Here is an 18,507-nt window from a genome sequence, read left to right on the forward strand (position 1 = left end):
ACAGGACAAGAATTAGAGAACCTTAGTACCACCATCCACAATGGAAACTGTAGTCTATTCAGTTTGTTCGTGGACTGGAGTGTGAAAGCTGAGGCAGCAAAGCCAGATATGAAAAATTGAAGGATTTTAGGCAGAGCCCTCCCTTGTCTCACATCTCCCTCTGCCCTGCCTTTGAGAATGCCAGCAGTTTCAGTGGGATTAGGAGAAAATGGTGTTTGGATCTCTGTTCTTGGCGTGGTCCTCAGGAGATACTCTTGGTGTCCATTTCTTTAATAGCTCCTGAAGGTGGAATAGTTCCTCCTGGAGGCCAGAGATTGTGGGAGCTAAGAGGCCCATCTAGGGAGGAGCCAAAGAGGGGTTAGAGAGGAATATTGTAGCTCTAGCCCTCTGCTTCTAAGATATCCACTACTTCTGGTATCTTTATTTCTTTTTCACCTTCTAACCAGGCCCTAAATTCCACTTAATCTAAGCCACAAACAGTTCTCCCACCTCCTACACTTTCAAACATACCCAGTTTGGTACCAACAGGATTGTACTTCACTTTTCAATCCCCCTAACCACTTGCTGTCCCAGCCTCTGTTCATCTGATTGAACAGTCAAGCCCTTTGTCCCACTCCCAACTCCTGTTTTCTCCTCTTACCTGGATCTCGGGCTTTCCCCTCAGGTAGCAGCGCCTCCAGAGCTTGATCTGGGGTCCCAGATATCCAGGCAGCAGCAGCCCAGGAGGTAAAGGACAAGCTCCCCAATGTGAGGGGAGCCCCCATTCCTGGTCAGCTAGGCTTTCAGAAGAGATAGCAGGTCGAGGGAGCCAACGAGAAGAGACTGCCCGCAGGGAAGAACTGTCCCGCCAAGGACAGAGCTGATTTAGAGGGACCAGGGCCCCTCTAGAGAAGAGCCACATAGAACTGGGGGGTCCAGGAGCCATGAAGCTTGGCTAAAGGGGATAGGAAATTAACTGGCAATTGGGAAAACACATAACCCTAGTTTCCCTAATCTGAGTCAGGAAGGAATGTCCATCTGCTACCCACTCATTGCATTAGTGACTAGAAACTACAAGCCTCCCCTTCAGAAATCAACTCTTCTTACTAGGCTTCGAGTAGGCCTCAGGACTGTTTAAAGCTGATTTTAGGGAAACTTGTAAAATGTGTGCATGAGGCCGGAAGGTGAGTAAACAGACTTGAGGAACACTAAAAGGATGCCCTCTACCCTAACACAGGACTTCTGTCTTCCTAGGGACAATGAGGGATTCTAAGTACAGATGCAGAGTAGGAGAGGGGCGACTCCCCTGAGGCACTCAGACATGGTGTTTTTCTACACCTCATCTAGTAGCATAAGCCTTGAGAAAGGGGATTTATGACTTTTAGGCACTTCACCTGTTGTCTAGGGAGCCAGGAGTCTGGGCAGTGCTCCGGGTCATAGCCAGGATTATGGAATTGTAATATCTGTTCATTGCTGTAGCGTAAATCCCAGTCCCAGACGGACAGCTGCAGGTTAACAGAGTTCCCTGCTGGGGGCTGGGAGTACCCAGGGGTGTAGACTTGTGTATAGGAGTTACACTGGACAGGAAGCAAGAAAAGGAAGGGTTACACACACACACACACACACACAAATAATCTCCCAAATCTAAAGACAGATTAAGAAACTCTCACCTCTTATTCTAGAAGTCAGGTGTAGGGGAAAAGTCTTGTCCTGGGAGTGAACATCAATTTCCCCCTTCCCACCCACAGTCCTCCTTATAAAACAAGTTAGGGCAGCACCTGGGGCTCAGTGAGTAGGGCGCCGGCCCCATATACCAAGGGTGTCAGGTTCAAACCCGGCCCTGGCCAAACTGCAACAAAAAAATAGCCGGGTGTTGTGACGGGTGCCTGTAGTCCCAGCTACTCGGGAGGCTGAGGCAAGAGAATCACCTAAGCCCAAGAACTGGAGTTTGCTATGAGCTGTGACACCATGGCACTCTACCGAGGGTGATGATAAAGTGAGACTCTGTCTCTAAAAATAAATAAATAAATAAGTAAGTAAAACAAGTTAAATGCCACAGAGTACTTATCAGTGGGACAAAAAAAAAAAGACAAGTCAAAAATAGAAGTCACAGGCCAGGCCTGATGGCTCATGCCTATAAACCTAGCACTCCAGGAGGCCAAGGCAGGAGGATCCCATAAGCTCAGGAGTCAAGCCTGAGCAAGAGGGAAACACTGTCTCTTCCAAAAATAGAAAAAATCAGCGGGGTGTTATGGTAGGCACCTGTATTCCCAGCTACTCACGAAGCTGAGGCAGGAGGATCACTTAACCCAGGAGTTTGAGGTTGCTGTGAGCTAGCTAAGCTGATACCATGGTACTCTAGCCTGGGGCAACAGACTCTGTCTCAAAAAAAAAAACAAGGCACTGACCTGTCCAGTCTGCTTTCCACGCTCCCAAGGAGTATTTCTCAGGAAAGTGAGGGTGTCAGGAACCCTGACACTGTCATGAAGAGCAAGAAGGAAAAACTCAGAAAATTCAAACTCGGCTGGATACTGCTGGAGGAGCTGCCAGACACAATCAAGGAAGAGGAGAAACACTGGGGCCTGAGAAGAGAGAAATTAAGAGGTTAGAAGAGACTGTGGGGACCTAAAAAGAGAAGATGACAAAATAATGGAGGTGGCAGTCACAGAGAATAGGGGGCACTACGGAGGTCAGGGAATGAAAACCTGAACCAGAAGTAGTAAGTAGGGAGTTTGTGGGCCTCACTCTCCTGGGTCTTCAAGCTCACCCTAACCTCAGGACACTTCTGATTCACCTTCAATGCTTATACTCTATAATTTTCTCATTCCCTTACTTTTTAGGAATTCCCACCACACCCTCACAAATTGTTCTCACCTCTTCACTGGCCCCAGTTCCCCCCAGTCGGGTCAGGAAGGGGTGTCCAGCTGCCACCCACTCTCGCTGAACTAGTGATTGGAAGCCAAACAGTGTTCGGGCTTCAGGAGCTGCAAGCAGCTGGACGAGTGAAGAGAGGAGGCCATTGAGATCACGATCACTGCGCTCTGGGTGATAAAGAGGAAGAGGGGACAAAGAAGAGGAGGGGTACAAGAAACTAGGGCAAGAGAGAATGAGAAAGAGGAAACATGGCAAAGAGGAGTGAGAGGCACGGCAGGGGAAAGTTCGGGAGAGCACACAAAAGTGAAGAGAAAACAAAGACCTTGAATAACTCATTTCATAGACTCCACCTGTTTATTTTTTTATTTTTTTGAGACAGAGTCTCAAGCTGTCACCCTGGGTAGAGCGCTGTGGCATCATAGCTCACATAGAAGCTATGATTGCATTAGTGACTAGAAACTATAACTCTTGAGCTCAAGTGATCCTCTCGCCTCAGTTTTTCTATTTTCAGTAGAGACGGGGTCTTGCTTTTTGCTCAGGCTGGTCTTGAACCCATGAGCTCAATCTATCCAACCACCTTGGCCTCCCAGAGTGCCAGGATTACAGGCATGAGCCACCATGCCCGGCACTCCACCTGTTTAGGAATACCCAGTTTCACATGTAGAAGGCAGAATCACAATTCTCAAACCAGCTTCCTCATTGCCCTTTCCATCCCCAGTCCCCACCCACTGATGGAAGGAAGAGAACAAAGGAGCTAAGAACACCCTAGTGTTGGAGACCACAGGCTGCAGTGGGAGGCAGAGAAAGATGAGAATTAGAGCTCATGGCTAGTTCCCAGAGAAAGGAGAGAAGGAAGCCAGCCATGTGGGTTTCCCTCCCTGAACAGAATCTAGTAATGTGGATAATAGGAAGCAGTAAGGAACAGAGTGGGCCGACCCGAGGAACTCACCCTGAAGCACTACAGAGCGAACTCTGGATGTCACTAATACTGATAAGTCACTGGCTTTTCGAAGACAAGACCTGTGGGATGGGGAGGAAAAGGGAAGAAGAAAAATAACCTGGCAGAACAGAGTCTTGGGTAATGGGATGGAATAGAGAAGACTCTAAAATCTTGCCTGCTCTCCTAATGAACAGCAAATAAGTCTTCTTGGAAAACAGAGAAAAAGTAATGGAAGGTCATTTAGGAATCCAAACTGACAGAAGGCTGTGTAAGGTGGAATTATAAATGATGGCTAAAAGAAGGGGAGAGTACCTGACATGGTCCAACCACCGGGTTCCTTCCAGGGCTGACAGCCATTTATCCTCAGCAACAGATGAATCTGATAAAGGATGGAGAGATCGGAAAGACAGAGAGATTAGGAAAACTTAGGATGCCAGTTTAGTATCTGTAGCCGATGGGTTAAGAATAAGTTGAGTAGGCCCGGCATCTGTGGCTCAGTGGTTAGGGTGCCAGCCACACACACCAGAGCTGGTGGGTTCGAACCCAGACCAGGCCTGCCAGAACAACAACGACAACTACAACAAAGAAATAGCTGGGCGTTGTGGCAGGTGCCTATAGTCCCAACTACTTGGGAGGCCGAGGCGAGAGAATTGCTTAAGCCCAAGAATTTGAGGTTGCTGTGAGCTGTGACACCATAGCACTCTACCAAGGGCTACGTAGTGAGACAAAAAAAAAGAAAAGAGAGAGAAAGAAAAGAATACATTGAGTAGTGGTTGCCTAGGGTTGAAAATAGGAATGAGGTTTCTAAAATTAAATTGTAGTGATGGTTGTGCAATGTTATAATAAAATTTATTTATTTATTTATTTATTTTTTTTTTTTTTTTTTTATTTAAAGTAAACATTTTTTTTGTAGAGACAGAGTCTCACTTTATGGCCCTCGGTAGAGTGCCATGGCCTCACACAGCTCACAGCAACCTCCAACTCCTGGGCTTAAGCGATTCTCCTGCCTCAGCCTCCCGAGTAGCTGGGACTAGAGGCGCCCGCCACAACGCCCGGCTATTTTTTGGTTGCAGTTCAGCGGGGCCGGGTTTGAACCCGCCACCCTCGGTATATGGGGCCGGCGCCTTACCGACTGAGCCACAGGCGCCGCCCAATAAAATTTATTGAATTATACAGTTAAAATGGGTGAAGGGTAAATTTTATGGTATGAATGTTATATCTCAATAAAGCTGTTTTAAAAAGAATAAGTTGGGGTCAAAAAGACAAGAAATCAGTGAGTCAGTGGGAAATGGGAGTAGAGAACTAACACTCATTGGGCTAACGGGTCACTCACCTATAGTAAGCAAAAAAGCAAACAGGTTAGGGTCAGCAGACAGGAGTGAGAACGAGGGATCAAAGATTAGTCTCACCAGGCACGCAGAGGGCCCTAAGCCTCAAGTGGGCGAGCTGGACATCAGCAAGAGCAGGCAGCTCATCCATAGTGCCCACCAGGACGATGTCTGCGTGCCCCGCCTGGAGCATTGCCTCCACTGCTCTGGAGGAGAGGGGTCAAGAAATAAGAGAAGGGATCTGTCCTAAAAACCTAATCCTTACTTCATCTCATCAAACCTCCCCTCACCTAATATCTTCCTTGTTAGGGTCACTGGCTGTACAGAAGCCTCCACAGCGGAGAAGATCACTGCCCCCAGGGTGATGCCAGGATAACCGCTGCAGATGAGTGAGAAGAGGGTTGTTGTGAGAGAAACTCCTAGCCCTAAGCTATTCTTGCCCCCACACTGAGCCCACAGGGACAATCCTTCCACATTGTCCCTGACCTCCTATGACCCTCTAATCCCTAGACATTACACTGGCCCGTATACTGACCGGTCCACGGCCCTGATGGAAGTGGCCAAATGCTCTCCTGACCTCACTGTCCAGGATCCGGTTAGGGACCCAGAAGTAACGAGGAAGGCTGTGAAATTGAGAGTGATGTCATGGCTTGGGTCAGAGATTTCATTATAACATAAAACCGTCATTACTAGGGATCTGCTTGGGAGGAACCATTCCAAGGGATTCCAGGTTTAGAGATCCAAGAGGTAAGGGGGATTTATGGATGTCCTAGGAGGCTGAAGTTTATTCCTAGCTTTTGAGGATCAGGGAGACGTGGGAATATTGGGAGGGCAGCAAGTGTTGAGGTGCACAGGGGATCACCTGGTGGCGACGTCAAACCTCTCATTCACAGTGCTGACCCTCCAGCCTCTGGCTCCCTGCTTCTTCCGCTCAGTTTCCCAGTCTTCTGATGTCTCCAAAAGAGGAATAGGTGGTTTTCTGGAGCTAGAACCCTGGCCTGGGGTAGGAGTGAGGCACAGAGGAGGAAGAAAAGGAAGCAGAAACAGGTTCTCAGCTGTTTTGTCCCCAGCCAGCCTTTGTTTTTTTCAGATTCATTACCCTGTCCTTACTCACCAGCTTTGCTCAAGGTTATCCCCACATACTGTTGGGCCTGACTGCTCTGAGCTCTGGCTTGAACAATGGCCATGGTCACCTGTGCAGGAAAGGAAATTCCATCCACAGCCTCAGACTGCTTAAGTGAAAAGAAGGAAATGAGCCCATGTTTTGCTCTACTGTCTCTGTCACCAAGAGAGAGACAGAAAGGGGCTTCCACAGGTCATAGAATGTTAGAATCATAGAATGTTAATTCTGGGAGGAATCTTAGAAGTTACATCATTCAAACCTCCCATTTTTCAGAGGAGAAGAATGACCAGAGGACACACTGCTGGTAATTGGCAGAGCCTGGCTGGAATTTAGGGCCTTTATTCTCATTATACTATTATTCATCTCTGCCCTTCAGCCTCTCCTTGAGGAGAGAAGCAGGGAGAATGAAAAGAGGGATGCTGCAGGTAGGAGAGGACTGGAAGTTGCAGGGAAAGGATCCTGATGTTCTAAGGAGAGGAAAATTCTAGGTTAGGGGCCTCTTACCTGGAAAGCCTGGGGCTCTAGTCCTCCAGCCTCAAAACCAACTCTGAGCAGCCGAAAGTCTCGGCCATGAATCAGAATCTCCTCAGGGATAAATTTGAGCAGGGACCCTGGGCGGAGGAGCTGGACTCGGGACAAGCCACTCGCTGAAGTCAAAAGGTAAAGAGCAGTGTAACATGGACCAGGGTCCCTCTAGAAGGAACTCTTCTAGTCCAACCACTCCGTAGTGTTTTCTGAGAATACAGGAAGGATGAGGAGGGGTTTCAACACCCCCCAGTGAGCTCCTTAACCAAACTCCCCACACTTACCAGCCTCTACTCGCCCAATGTTGACCAGGGCAAAATCATAGTCACTGCTCAGGGGAGTGTCCTAGAGCAAGCACATGACTGATGTTACAGACATCGGAAACAACACTCATTTCCCTGCTTTAACAGCCCTAAGCTCCTCAAGGTAATAACCGACCCCCTACCCAAGAGATAGTCCCCACTGACCATTGCTGGTATAGTCAAAAGACTGCCCTTAACCCATAATGTTTGTCTAAAGCCTTCTCAACTCCCCTGCCCATTTCCCACTGAAAGCCATCCTTTCTCTTTCTCTAACCACCTTACCTGGTGCTGCTGCCATCCACAGGGCTGGAAGATGACCCTAAAGTTGGTACAGATCAGAGTTCCAGACAATTCAGGTTCCAGCCCCTTCCTCACTCCTGGAGCCCAGGCCAGGATCTGCTCCCCTAAAGGGGAAGAAGGGAAGCCAGGTTATGGCTTCCCCACATTGCCCCCACTTGAGTATACTCGCTCCTCTGACACAGGGGCATCTGAAGTGAGAAGAGAAAAATCCTTCCCTAACCTCACTAGAATGTGAGCCTATGAGGAAAGAGAATTTGTATATATATGTATTTTTTTTACTTCTGTAACCAGAACAAGGCCTGGCACATAATAGTCACTCAAGTATTTACTGAATAAGTAAATGAGAAAAGGGGGCAATAGGGTAAGAAAACAGAGGGACTATCAACTCCAAACTGGCAGTGAGCACCAGATAGAGGAGAGAGTAAGCCTCAGGCAGAAGCTGTGGGCCAGGAGAGGAAGGAATATAGAGGTATCTTTGGTGCTGGCATGAAGTGAGGTTGGTATAGGATGAAATTTCGAGGAGCCTTTGGAGATCAGAAGTATTGAAAGTATTATTACCTGGGAGGCATCCGGAGGCCAAGGAACTGCTGAGCTGACCACTTCTGAGTTCTGGCATCCTGCTCCTCTGGATAGCCTTTGGTCTGGAGAGCTGAGAAGGGTGTAGAGTTAATCCCCAGGACTTCCCGACCCTGGGATCTGAGATTACCCCAGCAGCCACTTTGGGAGACCTACACTCAGAGACTCTCAGGGGAAACTGAGATCAGTGTCTGTGAGGAGCCCAGGACTGGTCCAAGGCTGGCAGACGTTAAAGGGAGGGGCTGGTTAATGGATAATTAGACGATGAACTTGAGACCATGAAGAAGGCACCCAGAACCTCATCAAACGGGCGCACCCGCCTCCTCTAGGGCCTTTGTTTCCCCCCTTTTGTCTCCACCTTGCCCTATTCTCACCCTCTTGCTAACCTCCCACATTCCTTCTCCTTACCCCCACCTCTGGTTCCTCCTTCTGGGGGGTAATGTTGAAACTCTGGCCCCGGCCCCCCCACCACATTTCTCTGGCTCCATCCGGGGATAGAGCAGTTAAAGGTGGGAAAGTTCGAGGATGCTCAGCTTCCTCAGGGAGAAGCTGACCCTTACAGTTGAGAAGAGAGGCCTTAAGGAAAAGGGCAGGGGGTTGGACACGAGGAAAAGGAGCATTTGAGGTGCAGGGAGCTCAATTTGGGGGTTTGGGGAAAGGTGTGTCCAGGCCAGCCTGACTAGGCTCCTCGGAAACTTCAGGACTCTGGAAGGAAGAGGGATGCCCAGCCCCTTAAAGGAGAATACACACAATTTTGCAAAATGGAGGAGCCTGAGAAAGATGAAGGGAAATGGGGAACGGGCAGAAAAACACCCAGACTCCCTTTTTTATTCCAAGCCCAGGTCCTATTCTCTTCCTATTCGTGTTTGTAGAGGCTGTTTGAGGGGAGCAGTAATAGATTTTCAAACTGGAATAATTTGGGCTACCTCTCTGGAGTCTCTGTGATTTCCCTGGGAAGCTCAGTTTATATATATATATAAATATATATATATATATATATTTTTTTTTTTTTGGTCTTCTCAAAGGGGGAGTAAGTGGGGGAGAGGCATATGTAAAAGTAGTTCAAATCTCCTTACTGCCTTCCCCACAAACCTAAGAAAAGTGGTTGAGAAGGGAAAGTAGATGAAAATTGGATCTGGGGGGATTTTTGTAGGGGAGGCCCAAGAATTTGGGAGAGAGGTGCTAGTTTAAGTGTTTTTGTTTATCTTTCTCCAGAAAGAATGACACATACCTCACGTGGAGTGCAGTGAGAAGTATGGAGATAAATTGAAATGTGCCCAAGATGCTCAGCACAGGTATGTTTGTGTGCAAGGTCTTGGGGAGCGGGTGGAAGGAAAAGATCTGCCCATCACATAGACCCACCCCCCAGCCAATCAAATGGCCATAAATGCCCCGCGGAGGAACAGGACTCCACCCTCCATCCCAGACACCAGATCTCCAAATGAATGATTCATGTTCGGACTCTTAAAGCTGAGGCCAGGAAACCTCTCTTCAGCTCAGCAGTTGCATCTCCCTTCCCTTCCCCCTGCAACCCAAGAAGCAAATGTGGGGGTGTGGGGCCACTAGAAGGGAAGTGAAAGAGCTGCAGCCAACGGTGACTTGGGGCAGCAATGTAAAAATGATTTATTTCAACATGAAATAAAATACAAAATAAGAGTTAATGAGCTGCTGTTTTATTGTTTTTTAGTCTACAGAGGCAGCAGTCCTTGGGTGGGGAGGCCCAGTTTGCCAAAGTAACATTCAACTCTCCCCTCACCCCATTGCACACACCCTTCTGGCCTCAGCTTTAAAAGTTCCCTGTCTTGGCTGCACCGGTGGAAACAGTGAAGATGATGTGAGACAGGAAATCGGTCTGGAACAAAGAGGTGTACACCTGCTAGGAAGTTGGTCCAGAAACCTGATTCTTTAAATCCTAAAGGCTGTCCAGCACACCTCACTTCACACCCATGCATTACATGGGCCTCCACTTCTTGGGGGGAAGAAAATACTTCCCAAGGTGTATTGTAATAAGAAAATACAGTGTAAGAGGAGGTATACACCACAATTTTAAAATCCCATTATCCACTTTGTCCCCACAACCCTTCATTCAAGAGCCTCATTCTTTTTTAATGGGGTGGAAATCAGAGGGAGTAATTGGGATCAGCACCTCACCAGGAGTGCGAAGGGGCCGTAGCTGAGGGTTAAGTGACAGGAAGACTGCACCATGCCAGCACATATCCAATAGTAGTGAATGAAGGGAAGGGTGGAGGGGCAAGGGGCTATATTAGATTTTTTCCATTTTCAGAATCCTAGTCTGGCTACAGGTTTATGCCAGGGATAAAGGCTGCTAGGAGCGGTAACTGGAGGAGGGAGGTGGGGCCGAGTGACTCATAAGATGAGTCACAGATCCAATTATAAGCACAAAAAGAGGCCAAGGTCCTTCCCATCCCCACCCCTCTTAGCTACTGCCAGGCAGCTTCTGTTGCTCTTTTCTACTGCCCCGTATGTAAAGGGAGGTGGTTCAGAGCAAGTCTGCATGGGGACATCATAATAAATATTTTGTTAATCACTTTAAGTATAGGGGACAAAATGCCCTGTAATTTGCAGACTTGAGTATCTGCAAAGTGGAAGGGACAGAGTGCCTGTGTGACTCATCTGAGTCTGCAGTTGAAAGGCCTAGAGGGAAAAAGGAAATTAGAAAAATCTGGGGTGCAGGTGATTCTAGGCTAGGAAGAGGCTAATTCTGTCTTCTCACTTGTGCTGTACTTCTGCAGCACTAACTCCTTGGAGAAGAACTCAGAGTTCTGGGATGACTGAATAAGGCAGAGACCATCATCTCTGAAATGCTCCTTTATTGAGGAAGAACAACTGGAACTTTGGACAGATGGCTAAAAGGAGCATGAATGGCAAAAGCCTGCTTCCCAGAACTCATTCACAGCCAGCTCCCTCCCTATGGGCTCAGTGTCACCTCCCAAACACACAATACAAAGTGCTTCTAATTTTTTATTGTCTGTGGGCTTTAGTTTTGCTTGAGAAGAAACTGAGCCAACAGGAGAAGGTACTTCCCTTCCACAGCCCTACTGCACTGAGTTTAACACCAGCCCCATCCTTAAAGAGACCGAATCTTTAAAAAAAAACTTTTTTATGTAATATTTTTATTTGAAAAAACTTTTGGTTAAATCTTATAACTTTCAATAAAACCAGCACAGGTTAAGGAAGAGATTCAGAGACCAATCCTTAGCATACTTGTTCCATTGGAGATGGGAGTAGAGAATGCAGCAGGAGGGTAGTACTGTCTTAAACCAAAAGGGGAAAAATAAGAACCCTGAAAATCTCCCCCTTTCATTATAAAACTTCAGTAGGTACCACAGATGCCTTGGATTAAAGTAACTAAGTGCACTTAAATTTAAGCCTGAAAGATGACATCATCCCTCATGTAGGATGACAGCATCTTCCATCCCTCACTCACTTACCCTCCTTAACTAGGGAATGTCTGCTTGTTTTGAGTGCACACTATGTACCCCTTCTTTCCTTCTCGTCAGCACAGTAATTGCACAGGCTTGCCTCTTCCACCCCTGCCATCTTCCCAAAATACTACAGCCAATCTGAGTGTGTCATTTCCCAGGCATTACGTTATGCCATCACCTCCCATCCTACCCAATCCCTCCCCCAAAGAATAAAGCAAAACAAACTTCACTATCCAGCATAAAAAAATATTCATCATCTCAGGGTTCATCATCCTTAGAATGAAGAAGTTTTTCAATGCCTCAATAAAGTTAACCTTCTCAAATAAAAAATAATTTCTTAATAAAAAGCTATAGGGCCTAAAGCCCTATTTTGCCATTTTAAACCCTAGATGACCCATCAAAATTTCCACCTCTTTTTCTTTGAAAATAAGGCAAAAAGAATTGGGATTGGCTAATTTATAAATAAAAACAAAAACAAGCATGACACAAGCTTTCTGGTTTTGTTCATTTGTCCTTGGTTTTTAAAAAACAAAAGCATTAACTAGAAATCTAATGATCAAATCCAAACACAGCAGTCCAGTGGAGAATCAAACTTTCCTGGTTTTAGTCTCTGGGAAAATCCCTGGTCTGTTTCCATTCCTACTGGTCTAGGCCAGCATCCTACGACAGAGAGGCTTCAGGGAGCATTCGGGGAGCTGTAGAAATTCAGGGTGTTTGAGCCACCTGTTGTTTGGTGTGTGATGGGGGGTGAAGATGTCACAAAGTAATGTTGTCATGGATATCGTTCAAACCCCAGAAACGAGGACATCACTAGGGTGAGGTGAGCAAAGCACTCATCTTGGGCACAAAATCGAAAGGGTGCCAAAAACCCAGTAACTAAGATAAACGTTATTTTATTTTAATGCAGTATATTTTTAAAACTCAAAATTAATATAAAATTCCATGATGGACAATATAAAAAGTTAGACAGCATCCGTCCCATATTTGCTCAATTTAGCTTCACTTACCTCACCCTAATGAAGGTCCTGTCAAGATCCTGTCTTTAAGATTCTGCTATTTTGTTCAACATGAATTTTTCATATTAATTTTGCAAAATATCAGTTTAAAAAAGTATCTCGATTACTCAGTTTTTTTGGTACCCCTTAAATTTTGCACCTGAGGGGAGTGCCCTCCTCCTACAGCATTCCAACCCTGCCCAGCCTTGCAAACCTCCCTCCACTGGAACATTGCTACTTCTTTGATGGAAAGCAATCTATTTTCAAATAAAAGCCTAAGAATAGCAATAGGAAATGGCTGAATCAACAGACTAGCAGATTTGGAAAGTGACTTTTGAGTTTGCTGAGGAGAAAGATCTTTCTAAACTGTGAGCAGTTCCAATGAGGAGGCCAGTCTTGGCTGCCTTTATTCCAGACAAGGAATGGGATGAAAGCTTTCCAGAGTGGGTAGAAGGAACATTAGCAAACAAGCCACCCCACCCCACCCCCAACACGTACACACATACCCCCAGCCCATGTTTGCCTTAGATCAAATGTGGAGATTACATTAGAAGGGATGGATTATGAGTACGTAACTCAAAAGAGAAATCTAAATACAGAAAAATAGCTCCCATAATACTCTGGACACTTAAGTATACTTATTCCCCTTCTTCATATGCACCCAGGAGTGCATACAATTGCATAGCTGATTTATTTTCCCAGCCAAAAAACATAAGAGAAAAAGGAAAATTGGGCCACAATAGGTATTCCAGTTTAAAGCTCTTGGAAATGGCTCTGGCCAGAGCATAAGCTGTCCAGACTTGTGCTTTGTGCAAAATGCAAAGGAGCCCCCTGCTGTGTCCACATTCTCCTCCTCCCCTCCCCCCCACCCCGCCCCGCAGAGAACAGGGTTAGGCCAGGGAAAGGGAGAAATCCAAAGACAGATCAGCTAATTGGAAGTAATCTGTGATCTGTGGTTATAGCTCACTAAAATATATTTCTCTAACTACCTTTTAATAAATTGTCCCTAACCCCCACCCGATATTTATTTCAACATCATCCTAATATCAAAAATATCTTTTCTTACAAAGTATTTTTTTATTACTATGTATTTTAATAAACTAACCATAGATTAAGGTCAGCTACGGCTTAACAAAAGAAGCCAGGATGTTAAATTCATTCTCCAAAAGTAGAGAGAAAAGAGAAAGAATCACTTAAGTAGGGGGAAAAATTACTTTTTAAAATGTTTTTGCTTTGGGGGGGTCTTTTTGTTGTTTTTCCTTAAAAAAAAAAATTAGTCAATAAAGTAAGTTGCTTTCTACAGAAATGCAGCAGCCAGTTACTACAGAGGATGGTAGTGCTCTATTTAGGTTTTTGGTTTTGTTTGAAACAGTCTGGGTAAACGTCTGTCCCTCCCTCAGCCCTCCCTAAGGTGCACTCCAAGTTCAATATATATTTATTGCTAAGTAGTTAAAAACTAGATCACTTCCACACCAGTCCACCAGGAGACAGTCACACACACACACACCTGCTCTTCTCATCACTCTTCCCTTCCTGAGAGGGAACTTTTTTTGTTTTAATAAAATTAAAGTCTTTTTTTTAAAACATTCACAACCTTCTTAGCTGAGTTCAGCCTTCAAAAAGGATGAGGAAAAGATAGGGGCCAATCTCCTCTCAAACTAGAACTGATGACAGGTTATCTGTTTAGCAGGAAATAAAAAGAGGAAAAGGATTTCCCTTTCAAGTTCCTCCCTTTGCCGTCTCAATAAACTATGATTTAAGCTACACCCCTCCCAACAAGCACCCATAAGTACACATTACTACCTGTCTTTTCAGATCCCTCAGGAGGAATAATTTATACAACCCTAATTTCTATTCAAATCAATAGCAAATTTGTCCAATTTCCCAGTTTCCCTCCACATTCCCAATTCCATCACCATGTGCTTCCTCCCCCTTCACCCCCCCACCTAGAAGACCTGGGTCTATTTTTTTCTTTTATTGACTGAGAACCTCCTTTGCCTGTTTCTCCTCCCAACTTCTGCCCGCCTCCCCCTACACACAACACATCTTTCCCTACTACTTTCCCTTAGGCCCCAGACAGGACCCAAGGGGTTGTGAGACAGAATTATCATTCCCCTACCTCCACCCCACCACCCTCCCTCCGTACCTCCTTAGTCCCCTCCAAACTCTGCAAAGGAGTAGTACAGCCCTTGAGGTGCTGTTCAGCCCTGACCTGCTCTTGCCGCCTGGCAGCACTCTAGTGCACACACACCTAAAGTCTCCAGCCAGGCTCCCACAAACATTACTGCATTTGCCCCATCAACATTGGGGCTAGTCTTGATGAGCCAATTAATTGAGCTTAACCTTCTTTGTTTAGCCCCCTTGCCCTCCAAGGTGCCACCCGTTCAGAACCTGTGCACCAGTAGCTCCCCACCCGGTTCACGTTCCCGCCTCCTCAGTTCTTCCCTGTAACAGCAGGAGCAGAAGTTGTTTGTCTCAGGGTGTCCATAGAAGCTGCAGTTCGGTTGTTTGCATTTGGTTTGGGTTGGGGGAAGCCCTTGGGGACCTCCAGCCCATCCATCTGGCTCAGGGGGCTCTCTATAGCCGTTGCTATAGGAATCAGCCACACGGAAGGGGGATGGTAACAATGCACCCCTGTGAACTCCATCCTTGGAGTAACTGCCTGGCTCCAGAGAAGGGATGCTGTCCTGGTGGGTGTAGGGTCGCCCAGGAGGGCACTGTCTGGGGAAGGTGGCATATGGTGGCAGGCCCCCCCCACATGGACCCCCTGCCAGCTGCCTCCGGGGTTCCTGGCAGTGGACTCCACCCCCAGAAGGTCGAGGGATAGTAAAGCCCCCAGGATAACCAGTAGAGAATGCCATTGCCTTGGACTCTGCTGGGGGGGCAGTCAGCTGCTCCTCCCCGACATCTGGCTCTGGCTTTTTGGCTGGAGGAGGCCCACTCCCCACTCCTCCATTCATAATCTTCCTCTCTGCCTCCTTCTGCTTCTGTTCTGCAAGGAATCTCTCCTCAGCATCAGAAAGGTAGCGCTGGATCATCTCCTCCTGATATTGGTGACGATGACCCATCTTCAGGGTTCCAACAAAAATAAACTTCCCCTCCCCTTGCATTGCAGTCCTCATGATGCTCAGGCTTTGCATCACCTCCCGGCTATACTTGCTCCCTCCATTACCAATAGACTCAGCTGTGGCCTTCTCAGATGCAGGCCCATCCCCAGCTGCCTCTTCCTTGCCACCCTTCCAGCTCTTTAGTGAGTTTTTCTTTTTCTTCTCCAGTGTCTCAGTGCCACTGCTCACCCCTGACCCTGTCCCCACCCCTCCTGGCTTAGAGCCCTTGCTGTGCATCAGGCCTCCCATGTTTTTCTTGAGCTTGCTGCCCAAGGTCTTGCCAAAGCTGCCTAGTTTGTTAGCCACAGAATCTGCTCTCCTTTTGTCCTTCTCCCGATCTCGCTTGGACTTCTCTTTCCGCCTGCTGCTTTCATTGCTGGTAGAACTGCTGCCAACTGACTCCTTGTCTGATTCCCCAGACTCAGGAGTTGACCGGGGCTCATCACCAGCTGACGCTGTGGGGGACTCAGGCTGGGCCAGAGGAGCCTGGAAGAGACAAAAACAGTGTTGACAGTTATCCCACTGGTCTGAGAGAGGGATGCCCCTAAGGGCCTCCTGCCCATCTAGCCCAGGGAGCTCCCTGCAGCCAGTGCTATAGAGACTGGCCATGTGGAATGGTGGTAACACTCTTATGAACATCATCCTTGGAGGGACTGCCTTGCTCCAGAGAAGAGTTGTTGTCATGATGGGGGATGGGTCACCAGCAGGGCATGTCATTCCTGGCTCACATCATTCCCTTTAAGGGCCAAGGAAAGACATATCTAACATCTGACTTTAATCTCACCCACTGCAGTTCAACTCCCTTCTGTAATAAGGAGACATCGAAATGAAAACTTGATTGTTCTTCTACAGCAATGAGCAATCACACCATACATAGCCTCTGGGTGGGAGGCCCAGACAATATAATATTATTTATTATATATTTCTCTATGCCAAATTCTGCTCAAAATTAACCTCAAGGAAATCCTGACTAACTACAATAAACCAGGCCTAACCACTTTTGCATCTCCTCAACTGTTTTACACTCAGCACCAGAGTTCATCAATTTGTCCTTGCTTCTGTGTTCCCATTATAGCTCAGAACCCAGGAATCGGGCTCTCTTTAAGCTATGTATATTCTGTCTCCTTCTGGTGCTCCCCAAAAGAGGTCTGTCTGCAGAGAGCTTGTGACAAAGTAATGACAATCTCAAGTTTAACAAAGTCCACAGAAAACTTTTCTTAAAGATTGTGTTTTAGTATCAGAAAGCAGAACCTGATTGGAGAGGAGATGTGGAAAACAGGAAAAATGTGACATTATTTTAACCCTGAACCATAAGCTAGCACTCAGGACGGATTCAGATGACCACCACCAGATCTTGTTCTCTATGTCAGTGAACATGAAGTCACAACAAGGCCGTTGTAGGAGGATTTTCACCTGTGCATCTGAGGACAGTGGGATCCACTTCACATTCATGTAGCTATGCAGCAGGTGCAATTTGACCTCTAGGGACAGAATTACACTGTGAAAAGGAGAAGAAAAGAAAAACTGTGACTTTATGCAAGCAAAGCAGTGTGATATAGCTGGAAAGAAGGGTGGGAAAAGGCTACATGGCTTGGGACTCCAACAGGGTTGTGTCTGAATTATAGTTCCACCAATTAATAAGCTTTATGACCCTGAGCAAGTCACTTCAACTCCGTGAAACTCAGTTGGGGTCAATAAGGGGTATAAATAATAATATCTATCCTGGGAGGCTGTTGTGAAGATTAAAATATTATTTGGAAAGGGCCTGGCATAGTGTCTAGAAAATAGGAAATACTAAACAGTGGCCATTATTATTATTTTTTTTTTTTTTTGGCCGGGGCTGGGTTTGAACCCGCCACCTCCGGCATATAGGACCGGCGCCCTACCCACTGAGCCACAGGTGCTGCCCAACAGTGGCCATTATTATTCTTGCTGTAAATATAACATAGAAGAAGCTGTTGCTTTTGATAATCCATCAACTCTGGATTTTTTTTTTTTCTTGTAGAGACAGAGTCTCACTTTATGACCCTCTGTAGAGTGCAGTGGCCTCACACAGCTCACAGCAACCTCCAACTCCTGGGCTTAAGCGATTCTCTTGCCTCAGCCTCCCGAGTAGCTGGGACTACAGGCGCCCACCACAACGCCCGGCTATTTTTTGGTTGCAGTTTGGCCGGGGCCGGGTTTGAACCCTCCACCCTCGGCATATGGGGCCGGCGCCTTACCGACTGAGCCACAGGTGCCGCCCTCAACTCTGGATTTTTAAATCAAACCCTCTTAGCTAAGACCCAGATGTAGAAGCCCAGAGAAGGAAGCACAGGGTAAGAGTTAAAGGAGGAACTTTTACATTCATACCCTTTTCACAGGGAACCTGTGGACAGAAGGAAGGCTTAACAAGGTATAAGGAAGCAGTATGGGGGTGGGAGTGGGAAGGAAAATATTTTTCTTGTTCTCTATTTAAATATCAGAAAGGCAAAAACCAGCTTGACATGGTAGCTCACACCTGTAATCCTAGCACTCTGGGACGCTGAGGCAAGTGGATTATCTGAGCTCAAGAGTTTGAGACTAGCCTGAGAAAGAGTGAGACCCTGCCTGTGAAAATAGCCAGGTTTTATGCTGGGTCCGTCTAAGCCCCAGCTACTTGGGAGGCTGAGGCAAGAGGATCGCTTGAGCCCAAGAGTTTGAGGTTGCTGTGAGCTATGACGTTAAAGCACTCTACCAAGGCAAAAAAGTAAGACTCTGTCTTAAAAAAGGGGGGGGAGGGGAGACCCCATCACTACTGAAAATAGAAAAACTAGCCAAGCATTGTGGCGGGGCAGGAGGATTGCTTGATCCCAAGAGTTTGAGGTTGCTGTGAACTGTGATGCCACAGCATTCTATCCACTTTTGCATCTCAAGGGCAACAGAGTGAGACTGTCTCAAAAAAAAAAAAAAAAAAAGGGCGGCGCCTGTAGCTCAGTGGGTAGGGTGCCAGCCCCATATACCGAGGGTGGCAGGTTCGAATCTGGCCCTGGC

At 46.8% G+C, this 18,507-nt stretch overlaps 2 protein-coding genes across 8 annotated transcripts in view; both read right to left on the minus strand.

Annotated features, from left to right (window-relative positions):
• Positions 1–47: 47 nt before the first annotated feature.
• MTMR11 (myotubularin related protein 11) lies at positions 48–8,885 on the minus strand. 6 transcript variants are annotated; one of them, XM_053590715.1, is made up of 17 exons: positions 8,356–8,874; positions 7,930–8,020; positions 7,354–7,475; positions 7,054–7,114; positions 6,749–6,891; positions 6,236–6,353; positions 5,984–6,119; positions 5,657–5,744; positions 5,412–5,500; positions 5,203–5,327; positions 4,106–4,172; positions 3,803–3,873; positions 2,854–3,020; positions 2,388–2,561; positions 1,374–1,556; positions 641–934; positions 48–336 (listed from the first exon to the last, which is right to left on the minus strand). In XM_053590715.1, the coding sequence occupies exons 1-17, from the start codon at positions 8,419–8,421 to the stop codon at positions 199–201; spliced, it is 2,133 nt and encodes a 710-aa protein (XP_053446690.1). In that variant the 5' UTR covers positions 8,422–8,874; the 3' UTR covers positions 48–198. The 6 variants fall into 6 exon arrangements, with proteins under 6 accessions (XP_053446690.1, XP_053446692.1, XP_053446694.1 ...); XM_053590717.1 differs by having other exon boundaries at positions 6,236–6,314; positions 8,356–8,871; XM_053590719.1 differs by having other exon boundaries at positions 7,354–7,390; positions 8,356–8,401.
• Positions 8,886–11,061: 2,176 nt separating this feature from the next.
• OTUD7B (OTU deubiquitinase 7B) overlaps positions 11,062–18,507 on the minus strand; it is a 67,129-nt gene continuing 59,683 nt past the window's right edge. For both annotated transcript variants that reach the window (XM_053590704.1, XM_053590705.1), the window contains exons 11-12: positions 16,909–16,993; positions 11,062–15,981 (exon numbers count right to left, since the gene is read on the minus strand). In XM_053590704.1, coding sequence (XP_053446679.1) covers positions 14,773–15,981; positions 16,909–16,993 — 1,294 coding nt within the window. In that variant the 3' untranslated portion in view covers positions 11,062–14,772. The remainder of the gene's footprint in view (positions 15,982–16,908; positions 16,994–18,507) is intronic.

This window comes from Nycticebus coucang, chromosome 5 (assembly GCF_027406575.1).
Source record: "Nycticebus coucang isolate mNycCou1 chromosome 5, mNycCou1.pri, whole genome shotgun sequence".
In the NCBI taxonomy this organism is placed as follows: Eukaryota; Metazoa; Chordata; class Mammalia; order Primates; family Lorisidae; genus Nycticebus; species Nycticebus coucang.